The following is a 13,462-nucleotide window of genomic DNA, read 5'->3' as shown; positions in this document are numbered from 1 at the left end:
ATAATATTTATAGATTCTATTAATAGGATTATTATTTCATCAGCAATAGAATTTATTAAACGAAGAGTAAATATGTCAGGGATTTGAATAATGGTACCGGTTGGAAATAAAGGATTGCAGAACTACAAATTCATATGAAAAGCAACAGCCAATTGCATCTTATCATGTTTACTCGCACATTAAATAAAAGAGTAAAATTTACGAAGAAATCTGTATTTAATACGGTAAAGCATAGAAAAAGTTATACTACAATTAAGTATAAAGTAAACTGCCCAAATCAAAGTAATTAATTAATTGATACTCTGGTACAACTGCCATAACCGAATTTTGGAATGATCTCTACAGAAAAATAATCTCGATTTACTATCAAATTCTCTTAATTCGTTAATCAAATCGTACCTACAATTCTGAAAAGAGTTAAACTGAGATATCAGTAATGTATATTTGAATATTCCAAGCGCATTATTTCACGGGAGGGAATAAATGACATGTATTCTACCCACTTCTTGTCAAACTTTATTCGTATTTCCGGAAATATGATCTAGTGAGTTATGTGTGAGTTGTAATATGCTTCATCTGTCACCTAGTTTCATTTTTTTTATTTTCATAAAATTTATCGTTTTGTAAGGTAAGAAATTGTATTCATTTCGTGAAAAGATTTTCACATTTTCTCTTGATTTAATTCCGTGTGATTTAAAAATTTTAAATGTTTGGATTTAAATCACCAACAAATTTGTATCTCTTTCATATTCAATGTTATTAACAAATCAGCTTATAGTACTATTTTTCTCGACTTCCGTTCTTACCTCATTTGAACTTCTTTTATCTTTCCTTTAATTTTCTTCTTTTTTTTCCCTTTCAGCAATTTTTATTACATTACTCGGTTATTAATTTATCATTATTTGCAGGATCTAATTATATTATGTTACGTATTAAGAGGAAAGTATTCTTTTGCTCTTAATGGTTGTTATTTAAAAAATAAAAATGTGATTGCGATGAAATCACAAAATAGAAAGTAGGGTTACCAGTTAAATAGTCTCCAGTGAAACTGGATGAAATATCAGATGAAGCATTCTAGTAATATTCAATTTAAATGCACGTACAGCTTTTGAATGAAAAATATATTTTTTCCACGGCTGTACTATAATGTTTTAATTACGCGGCTGGAACCTGTATCTTTTGTGGGTCATTATGAAACAAATTTTTATTATGATACATGTGTTCAACTAATCAAAATCCAACTCTTTTCTACCATTGATCAATCAGAATCAGAATGTTTAATATATCAACTGGTTTTTTACTTTGATTTTAATCCGATTTAATAATTAGCAAACAGAGGATAAATTGAATGAAATAAGTTTCATATTACCTTGTTTATCCAGTTATTAATTACGTCGGATTCTGAGGAAGAAATGTCTTTAACACCGATCGATATTAAAGAAAAGGCATAACTAACTACTAATAAATTATTGCCACAAAAAAATTAATATATTTTAATCTTGTAAATAATATTTATGTCTTAAAGAAATGTTACGATGAAATATCACTAAAAACTGTTTCAGACGACACAAAACATTTCCGAATAGAAATTTTTCCAAATATGGTTTTTATAATAAAAACCATTCTCTAAAAGTAGGATTTCCTTAAATTTTCCAAACTTTTCCTGCATCTACATTTTTAATTTTTAAGGTGAAAATAGCTAAGATAATTTTTTTTACTTTTCATTTAAGCTGAGAGGAAAGACTTAATATTTTTAAAATACAAATCTTTTAAAACCAAAAAGTAAAAAAATTATCTTCATAAACCATTTGGAGATATTTTACAATTTTTTTTTTCATCATGACTTATTATTACGATTGGCTATTTCGTTATAGCGTAATTATATCGTATGATATCAATTTGATATTCGAACTATTTTCGGGTGACACTTGAAAAAATTATTTATTTCAATAAATTATATATACATAACCGCATTCCAGATAAATCATGTTCGATGCCGGTGTTTTTACGTTATTTGTCCGTATTTGTTTATCCTTGAACTTTTATCAAGTCCAATATTTCTCATATTTCTTACAAATGGGGATTTTCTATGCAGACAGAATGTTTTATACGCATATCAGTACATTCAATTAAAATTAAAATAATATTTTAAAAAGTGAAAATTAGTCCACAAAAATATTAAATAATTTTCAATGATTCTTTAATTTCGACTGTTTGAAGGCGACCCCCTAAGTAAATGTTAATAACTCTATAATTTGTTGCCGACTTTTAAACTTAAACTTTTTCCTGGGTATGGTATGTAGAAATTGAGATATTTTTGTTGATGGTGCTTAAATTAAATAATCTTGCTTAATCTATTTTTCTGTTTTACCCAAGCATGGGTATTAAACAAAAAATATATTTTTCGAAATTTGTCTAAAGTATTACAGAAGTAGATCTTTAAAGAGAGCAATATTATTTGTAAATGTAAAAAAAACCATCAAAAGATTATCCATTGTATTTTACAAACAATAATTATAATTATTATTATTATTTATTCATTTATTATTATAACGCTTATACATATTTGTTATATATTAAAATAAATTGTAGCGTAATAACTAATAAAATTGTATTATTTTGTTCATTTGTGAAATTGTATAACTTTAAAATATAATACCATTAAATCATAAATATTAATAATATTTTACCATTAAACTTTGAAACTCACAATTGTAACTATGTCGACTCTTTTCGTGAATGTTGTACGAAGTTGTAATGTGTTTGTAACTAGTATATTCTTCCCAGTGCCATAAATGATTGCTTTTAATTAAAGTAATTATTTTTTATTCAACATAAGCAGACACAGTAATGCAAACAGACATTTTTTTAATTTTTTCAACAATTAAAATTGCTGACTAAAATATATATTACGAAGAAAGTAATTAGAAGATATTGTTGTAATTGACAACATGAATATAAAATGATAAATTAATATATATATCGTATGGTATAGTTTTTGTATGATTCACTCATATGTAAGTTAAGATTAGATAACAACTAACCAGTAAGAAGTTTTTGTCACTTTTTTTAATTGTTGAAGTCATATTTATAAATAAAAATATTTTAAACTATTTTCAATGTTTTTTAAAAAATATTTGGGAATTAATATATACTATCCTTGTTTTTTGACGTTATTATATCATGAATTATTAACTTGAAATTTATTGGAAAAGATGTAACTTGACTTGTATAATAATTCAGCAGAATAAAAATAAAACAAGTGAGTTTAAGAGGGCAGCAAAAATACAAACTAATAAACGCAATAAAGAAATATTACTACGCGTATATTTTACGATAAGATAAAATATGGTGCGGATAGTTGATTTTATTTCTTTTCTTTTTTTTTTTAGCTGAACAATATTATTTCAAATATAGGCTTATAATTAGGGAGAATTTATCAGTTGAAATAGACCGAACAATAGATGGTAACAATAACAATCAGAGTCAGAAAGAAGTTAACAAAGATTAATCATCTGACGTGAACGCACAACCCGGCAACGGAAGAAATTTAATGCTTCATCTTTTATGAGGCTTTTTAATGGTTATTAATGGGCGTCTCTTTTGTTTGATAATGTGACATTACATGGAAGAGCGTCGCCGCTCCGTGCAACGACGCTTTCCCTGATGAATGGTCGTGTTACTGTTAATTATTGCATCTTCCTCTTCACACCTGATGCGGCATCTGATGTCCTATCAACTTCATCGACTAGAGTTCAATTTCTAATTTAACGCTTTTAATACTACATGATAGATTGGTTCTATGCCGACATGATTGTTTTTTCCTTAAAATTAACCTATTTTTATATAAAATGTTGTTAAGTTTTATACTTCAGTTCTTTTAGCTTGTGATATGTATTTATTATTAAAAAACAAGAAAATTATGATACTCTGCAATATCACAATGAAATAAGTGAGTAATAAAACGTTTAAAATTTTTATCTCTCAGTTTATAAATGAAAAGAAAAGACTAAGATTTAAAACTTTGATGAGATTGGAGTATTAAACTACCATCATAAACTAAAAGAAATTTTGTTTCACCCTGTTATCTGTGTAATAATATTAATCCTTTAGTATATATATATATATATATATATATATATATATATATATATATATTTAAAAAACTATTTTTATTTTTATTTTACATTTCTGATTCGTATATTAAAAACATACAAGAATTTGGAGATATCATGACTGAAATGCTTTTATGATGTTTTTGAGTAGCATTATTGTGTGCCATAAAATATATTATAAGTACAAATTAGCACACATAAAAGAAAATCGTGAAGAAAAATTTCCGATATATAAATGGTTTTATTTATATCAAAAATAATTTTTTATCTAATGTTTTAAAGTAAGTTGAACGGTACGGTTGAACTAAAATTAATTACGAAAACTCATTTCTACCATAACAGATCGATCTATACTATACGCCATCTATACTATACGAAGCGTTTTGTTGGCTATTCTGTTTTTCTTCCTTATTTATTTGTATCTCTCATTTGACCAAACGATCAAATTTTCCTCTTTTCTCAGGAATAATTTTTCACAGTTTCATTTTCTACATATTGAAGCATCCTCAAAATTAGCCAGCTTATACCAATTTAACCCATTCAAAAATCTAATAGATTCTTCTTTTGTAAGTTCCTCTTTGCCAGACATATAGATCTTATTCTTCCTAAAATTTTACACCTACCAAAAATGCGTAAGATTGTATTTTATCTCTGTTAAAGTAGGTAGATCACAGTCGACGGCTCGCTGTAATTTTTAATTAAGTAAATCGTTGAAGCTCTGCTCGAAAAATTGTTTGGACTGAATGATTCAAATCAATCCAATAAATAATATTAAAGAAATAACAGAATTAAATCTGCGTTAAATAAAACAAAATAATATTAAATTTAATAAATTTCTGTTTAATAATATTGGGCTTCCCGTGGGGACTGCGTGTTAGGCAAGCCTGGTGAGATGATGCAAGCACCTCGTACGAGGTCCCCACACACTGCTAAAAAATTTTTTTGCCCCAGGAGCGCTGTTTTGGGAGGTGCAATGGGGTACTCTTATAATATCTCTATAAACAATCGTCCGATTTTTAAAATTCAAACAGCGTGTTTGTTAGTAGGACAATTACTATTCAGAGCTCCCGAACTGTATTTAAATATTTTCTCAGGACAATATTTTCTTATCGATGTAAGACCTGTTGAGAACATAATCATTAGACAATGTGAAATGCCTGCTATTTCTATAATACGAAAAATATATTTAAACAAATTAAAACTGTCTGAAAGTTGACCGGTCACCCATTATTTTTAAACCTCCTTCCTACCGACTAAACCTCCTACTCATCAACTCTCTTCCCGAGGCCGGACTCGCGATCAAGCATCATTATACAGAGCCCGGGGAGGTGTCTTTGAACTCGCTGGTAGAATCTTACGAATTACCTGCCTCTAACCCCTGAGGTGAGGTTACTAGGTCCGACTGTGTCGTCCCTACTCACCCTCCCCCCTGTCTTCCTGTTTCCGGATACTCACCCTACAGTGGACCCATCCTACTTTGACCCTGCCTTCCGTTAAGCGTTTAACTGCTCGATATGTCGTAATAACCGTCACATTTTTGCTCCCACCGTAGGCAGGGCAAATGGACGTTATCCGGAAGTCATCAATTGTGCCGACCGCTGCTGCCACTGCGTCGCGTATCTCCTTTTAGGACGTGCCGGCAGCAACATCTTTGATGTGCACGATAATCCGTCTGCTGCCCTTAGATTTAATAGCAACCTGGAGATCTGGAGCTCGAACCCGTAAGACCGCCGTCAGTTTTTCCGCTTTACCAGATCCGTTACTGCGAATAAATAGCTCTTCAAGAGCCCCTCTACGAAGAGGAAGCACCTCACCGCCCCGCCACCCGTACCCTTATAACTCTGCTGTCACTCATGGCCGAGGTGGCCCTCGAAACGCTTCGGGTTTTCCCTCGGTGGGTTCAGCAAGGTATATGTAGACCCACATCGGCTCCTCTCGACTACGACAAACCAAGGCCGGCAAGTTTTGAGTATTCAGTTTCAACCTGTCAGTAGGCAATATGTAGACCAACAAGGATAACTCTACGTTTATCGTCCGTATGGCAGTCAACAGATCTTCCCCTCCCCCAGTCGTCTCATAGCACACGGTCAACTTGCTCTTACGTGGCAAGGCGACGTCCCTGCTCATAATAGAGGACTCTTCTTTTACAACATCCGACTGTTTGCTCTATTCCCCCAGCAAAGTCTCGAAGTTGGATGACACTCCGGACAACCTCCGCGGGCCACTTCCTGGCTGCTAGCCATTATTTTATTTAATTAAATATTGCATAACGATGTGTAGTCCTTTATTTCCACACCTTGTTATCTTTTTTTTAGTTCGATTTATTGTCGTTTTTAGTTCAGTTTATTTGTGTTTTTTAATTTTTATAATTATTTTTATTATTTATAAAATAGAAAAAGTCGTCCACTAAAGCAATAATATTTAAGTAATTAAGTGACAAGCCGAAGTGATGAAGTATATTGATGAACAAGTACATGAATTTGCATTTGTAAGTGTTTGATATAGCAGTGATGAAGGTTTTTCGAAAGCTGAATGTTCAGTAAGTTTTTACAATAAATTATGTCTAAATTTAATATGATTTATTATAAATATATTATTTCTTACTTTCAATAAAAAATAATAATACGCCCATATAAAACATTTATTCGACCATAATAGAAATTTTGAATAATTTCTTTTACATAAATTTAAAGTAACCGTTAAGAATTTTTTGTGGAAATCTATTCTTAAAAAACTATGTAGCCATTTCATAAGTCCTTTTCAATAAATTATTGGTGATGATAGATGTTTATTTTTTAAAAGTTAGCAAATAATGTAACAGAACTATATAGTAATGTAATCTAAATTTTATGGAGATTAGGAATATTTTCAACAATACTTCACAGTAAAATAAATAGGTGAATTACTTTTACGTAATTTTCTAATCTGAAGTTTCATTAATTGGTACCGTTATGACGATTTATGATACAAATTAATTTATTCTATAATGTTAATATAACATTTGGGTTACTGCATCAGATATTATTTACGTGTCATGTTTTTAAAGTAAGTCTTTTTTGAAATAAAAACAAAACTGAAGGATATGAACAAATTTTTCATAAAAAGCAATATTTACTTTTTTCCTCCCACACATAGTCGGACCCGCTATTAAGCATAACACAGCCCTGAGAGGTGCCGTTGTCTCTGATCAGTAAAGCGACCCTGCTAGGCTCGGCTACGCCGTTCCCAGCACTGCCCACCGAGCAACCTGAACTAGGTCTTTTATGCCTTTCCTGAAACTGGGTGAATCCAAGAGGATTCACCCGCCGGGACTACGATAATTTTGTTTCCCCCCTAACTCCTAGGAGTTCCCGTCCATTCATCGAAGGTGAAACGACGGAGTATTTCACATTTACTTACTACTTTTCTACGTAACTGACTTCACCTTCAATCTTTTTTCATACTACTACAATAATTTCGCCGCCGCCACTGACTTAAACCACGCAGTAACGCCATTTTTTTAATTCGTCGTTATTTTTAAACCTTTGTGATAAAAACCAGTATTTAAAGTAAAGAAAGAGAGGGTAATTGCTGGAAGCTAAGTGAGGTTTTCGAATGATAACAGATTTTACAGCAAACCTTTTTCAATTGCCTCTGTCTGATTTGCCGAGTTTTAGGGGCATTATCAAGTAAAGATAAAATCACGCCGGGTAGCATCACAGGTCGTTTGTTGTTTTATAACTGTTCTAAATTTTTTAACGATTCTTAATAAGTTAGAAAATTACAGTAGTTCCGCGATCATTAAATGCGTAATGCAAGACACCTTTTGTTTCAATAAATAAAAAATAAAACCTGTACCATTTTGTCTTGACGTTCAAATAAGAAATCCAGGTTTCATCTCCGGTAGCGATATGATTAAAAAATTCATTAACTTCGTTTTCGTAACGCCACAAAAACTTATTCGCTATAAATAAGCCTTGTGTGTGTCGGTTAATATCTTCGGCACACAATTAGCACACAATTTTTTATAGATCAATTTTTTAATTAAAACCTCATAAATCGAAGATCCCCTTCCACTTCTGTCTCCCTTCCACATGTCTTCTATCCAAATGACTTATATAGTTTTTAAAGTTTTATTCGTTTTACGTTAATAAACCATAGCAACTCCTATTTTTTTCTAAATTTCTACAGGTAATCTTTCCTTATACATTTATTTCTTCTCGTTTTACTTGTCATACTTTTCATTAGATTATCTTTATGATCTGGATATTAGTTTGGTTTCTTTCTATCAAAAGGTGCGTGTAGTTCAAGACTATTTTAAATAGTACTTGCAAAAATTTAATTCTGCTCCGCTTGATTATTAGTTATTAAATGAGAGAATGAAAAAACTGTGTCTCAGGTAAGGAAAAGTATTGTAGTTAATTTCAAGGTTCAAAAAAGGTATTCTTTGTCAACAATTTCATTTTAACTCATGTTTAAATGATGTAGTAACCTTATAAAAACAACATGCGTTGTTTGATGTAAATGAGAAAATAATAAATAGTTAATCGTTATTCCTTTTGCAGATAAAACCATTAAAATAAAGGAAAAAGAAAATGAATTGCAATTAAGTGTACGAGTGCTAACTTAACACACGCTAAACCCAAAATCAAAGGTTGGCTTTCTATAAAGATGAACTAGTAAGATGTAAATTGTAGTGGATGGATAGGTATTGGAACAGGTCAAAAAATTTCAGTATTTAGATTAGTTAGTTTCTCATAAATATACCGAAAGTTTCCAGATATCCTATGCAACTTTCTGGATTTGGGGCCCGTAGGCCGTTCGTGTAAGTGAGGTTTAGCTTTGTGCAGACTCAGGCCGACCATGACGTGAGATCTGAGACGTATGGTTAACTGAATCCGAACCACCAAAAAATGAGAACATAAGTTGAGGTTAACTGAAGACTGAGGTCGGTCGTATTTTGTTCTGCTCTGCGATAATACAGTTTTTGATACGGTTTTACTATTATTTTTACGGATTGTTTTACTGATTAAGATTATTTGGACGAAGAACTATACAATTTTTAGGTACTATTTCTTTTTAATGTATGTTATTGTATATAGTGTATTACTATAGTATAGTTTTAATAAGGACCGGTTGCTTATCTGTTTACTGAATTGGCAGTAAACAACTTGTTTTTGTTTAGACATTTATATTAAATAATTTCTTACCAGTCAATAGTTTAATTTTGACTTAATAGCAACTACTGTTACCATGTTACCAGTAGTTAACGGTAGTGCTTATAGACCTGGTTATTATTTTTTTTTATGTAACATGTCATAGAAAGGGCCTAATAAACGAAGAAAATTCCTTACCCAAGACTTTTGAACCTGGAGTAAAAGGAATGTCATCGGCGTTGACTAGTAAGTCAACTAGCAGACCTACAACACCCAAGGGAGCTAAGCCTTCAGGTAAGACTCCTCCAAGACTCAAGGATGCTTCGAAATTGGTAACCAAAGAAGTTGGTAACTTGCAGAAATTGGTAACCAAAGGACTGAAGAGAAGTCGTTTGCCTTCTGCTGAAGAGGAAGATAATATAGTCGGATTGACTAAGATCGTAGGACATGTGGAGGAAATTGCACTTAAATTTAAGGAATGCCAGGAACAAATCAAACTTGAATTTATAAGGGAACTGGTCAGATTCTGGTTTGGGGCACATTATAACTCAGCTCAAGTCATACTCTGAGTTATACCCACCCCTCATGACAATCACTCAGGCAACTCAGAGAGAGTTGACCAGGGAGAGAGAGATTAGAGTTATTTTCAACTAAAAGATGAAGAACCTTTAACTCTTTAAAGGTATTAAAGCAGTAGAAAATTTGGATATTGATGGAGATATCATACATTTTTACGATCAACATCAGACTGGGGATGGTCAGATCCCAAAAATATTGTTAGGCCGTTCCGCGGAGATCTTGCTTAGGAAGCAGAAGTCAAAGATAGGAGACATTACGAAAGATGCCTCAGTTCTAGTCGGTGAGGAGACTTCCTTTGGGAACATATTAACTATATTCTATAATTCCAAAGATGAGAGCACAATGATGGGTACTATATTATCCTCACTCAATTATGATGGGGTTCAACGAACGTGGTTTTCTACCAAGAAATAAACTCGGAACAACAATTAAGAAGATAATGGCGTATTTAACGAGACACCTTAATGAACAGGTAGAGATTTATTCGCCTGCTTCGGTAAGGTCAACATCAGTTCGATCACAACAGAACGAGGTCCACACTCCCAGTCGTCAGAAGCAAAACAATTGTTGTCAAGTCGACTGGTAAGACGTTTGCCGACTTACTGAAGACGGTTAGTCAGTGGACCAGAATGAGGAAGGGGATATCTTATCTATGAAGCGGACAGCTCAGGAAGAGTTGAGGATAAGAGTCAAAGATGTATCCCAGGTAGAAAAGTTTAGGGTCGCCCTTAGGGACAAGATATCTGACCTACAAGTAAATCTGCAAACAAGGGACTCCAGGAGAATGGCTGTCCATATTAAAGACATACTTTTAGATACTACTGAGGACGAAATAAATGAGGTCATTGTTAGGACAATTGGAGATGAAGCTACCGGGTTGGTCTAGTGGTGAACGCGTCTTCCCAAATCAGCTGATTTGGAAGTCGAGAGTTCCAGCGTTCAAGTCCTAGTAAAGTCAGTTATTTTTTCACGGATTTGAATATTAGACCGAAGTTCGTGGCTTGGTGGTCTACTCTTGCTACCACTCACCTAACACTACATGAGGGAAATTCGAAGAGTATATAGAAGCGTTACAGAACTCGATAATGACACATGGTAACAAGGTGTAGGTTGTTGCCGGCGATTTTAAACAACGATGAGTTTGCCAATTTAAACAACGATAATGACTACGGTAGAGGAGGACATGGATCGTGTATAGATCTCACGTTGGTCTCCGAAAATCATATGGATGTCTTCAGGGACTGATCAATACTGCAGCAGGTGAGTCTCTTGATCAAAGATTGATATCTTTTAGGGTAATTTAGCTATAAGACTTGAACCCTACCCGAGGCGACTGGTTTGAAGAGCGGGCTGTCTGCACTTCTCACGAAGAATCGTTGCGAAGCTGTGTGGTGCAAAATCCTCCACGGAGTTTATGAATATCATTATCGATAAGAGGGATGAATTTAAAGTGTCCAAGACTGTCGACTCCACTACTAGGCATGCCAGTAGGCATGCATAGTAGGCATGCATAGTAGATAAATTCATCACCCTGGCATTGAACAAGACCCAGATGGTGGTCATGTTAGGCAAGAGTTTTATAAGTATTTGGTGTATAATAATATCTGTAACCTGAATTTTTAACCCGTTATCAGCACAAAATAAAATATATGTGAATTTGATATACCTGATACACGTAATCCAAGACTAAAATTAACATAATCCCTCAATATTAAAGTCATGCAGTAAAAGTGTGTAGAGTATGGTTTTAATTAATTTCAGTTTTTATTGCAGATCTTTTTAATAAATTTACATATATAAAACATTTTTCCTTCCTTACCACGCTTATAAAAATTATATTTCTTACAGCAACCGAAATGAAGCATGAGAGCTGTCAAAAAACCTCAGCAACATTCTATTTTCAAGTAATCATCCAGATTACAAAATAAAATTTCGACAATCCAAACCCTGCATTCTTTACGTACTCTATTAAATGAAACGCGATCGATGCAATACTTTTTTGTTTCATTCGGACTAGCGTGGTGGTATCAGATTGAATATAACGGCCGCTTCTCTAATGGAAAATGCAAAACACGTACGGTTTATAGGTATCCTCGCTTTTTAGCTTGGTAGCAGCAGTGTTATAGCTGGCCGTCCTCCCTCACACTCTGACATACTCTGCACCCCAACATTTCAAGTCCTCTCTACGTGTGTCCACCCCAACGAGATTATCTTTTAATATCCATCTCTAAACTATTATCATACAACGAGTAAACCGTTTTCTTTAATGCTTTTTAAGTTGTAAAAAGCTTTCCTTTGCAATCATTATGTTGCTGCTCTTAGATTATTATTTAATGTACAAATATTATTTTTAAATTATTATACTTTTTTGCGTAGTAAATTGAAAATATAATTCTTACGGTTAATTTCAGTATATTACGATTTTTAACAAAATGAAATAAAAATAAACCAAACAATTATTTTGAATTTTATAACGCTGGCCAATTTAAATTAGTTTTATTTTATAGTTCATTGAAAGCTTTTAATACTCGTAATTTAGTAACTAAACTAATTTTACTCAATTTTATAAAGATGTCTTAATCTTTAAATAAGGTAAAAAAACATTTTTAAAAAAATGAAAAGAAAATTCCGAAATTATACGTTTTTAAATATAAATATTACCATTACAATTTTCTTAATATAAAACGTATTCAGACAGAATAATAGTTTCACCTATGTCAATGAATCATATTAGATATGGTATATTAAAAATATACCTATTAACAGGATTAAAATATAACCAACCATGGGACACCTTCTGATATAATTGATTAACGATTATTAAAGACAAAGTTTAATACATTAATTTATTAACTGGTTATCATTAGAAAATTCAATTAGTGCGAGTAGGAAATTTATTATTTGCTAAATTATTTTACAAAACATTTAAGAAGGTTTAATTAAATATAAAATGTATTATTAATTATGCATTAATGTATTATTAATTCTATTTTACGAAACTTTAAGAAAAAATAGATCTTTCTAAAAAATTAGAATATTAAAGTAAAAAAATTAAGACTGCAATTCTTACTTACAGTCAACGCTGACCTTGATCCGCTTGCTGACGGTTGGTGGTACGCTGTTTGAAGCGATGCAGAGATACGCTCCCATATCTAACCTGCTTATTCTGATCATTTCCAGTACTTCTCCTTCCCACTCAGTAACTAAAAAAATAAATAGAAAAAGCATTTGAAAATTCTTCCTTCTTTAATGATTACTGTATGAAATATCATAATCTGAAGTAGGTTTCATGTGGTTACTTTCCTCTGTAAAAAAAAGCAGAAGAGAATCTAAGAAATGCTTTTAAGATCTGAGATTCGATGAAGGGAAATTTCTGATATTCACTTCCCCTTGTAAGGGGGAAGTGAATATCTTATCCTATAGCTCCTGTACTAGTAGTTGCATATATTAACGGTGGTATTTGCTAGTATATAAAAGCGGCTAACGAATGAAGAAACCGATTTATTCCCGGTTTAAGGAGTTCCCCCATTACAAGTGCCGACGGCCTGTTCGGAGTCCAGAATATCAGTGGTGGATACTGGACATTCTATTACCTTGGGATGGTAAACTGCCCCAAAAAACAAATGGATGTTT

At 32.3% G+C, this 13,462-nt stretch overlaps 1 protein-coding gene across 2 annotated transcripts in view; it reads right to left on the bottom strand.

Moving 5' to 3' along the window:
• LOC142320904 (lachesin-like) overlaps positions 1 to 13,462 on the bottom strand; it is a 573,872-nt gene that overhangs the window by 161,303 nt on the left and 399,107 nt on the right. For both annotated transcript variants that reach the window (XM_075358883.1, XM_075358884.1), the window contains exon 5: positions 12,904 to 13,032. In XM_075358883.1, the coding sequence (XP_075214998.1) occupies positions 12,904 to 13,032 (129 nt within the window). The remainder of the gene's footprint in view (positions 1 to 12,903; positions 13,033 to 13,462) is intronic.

This window comes from Lycorma delicatula, chromosome 3 (assembly GCF_047948215.1).
Source record: "Lycorma delicatula isolate Av1 chromosome 3, ASM4794821v1, whole genome shotgun sequence".
In the NCBI taxonomy this organism is placed as follows: Eukaryota; Metazoa; Arthropoda; class Insecta; order Hemiptera; family Fulgoridae; genus Lycorma; species Lycorma delicatula.
Note: the sequence above shows the minus strand (reverse complement) of the source record. Positions and strands in the feature narration are given on the sequence as shown.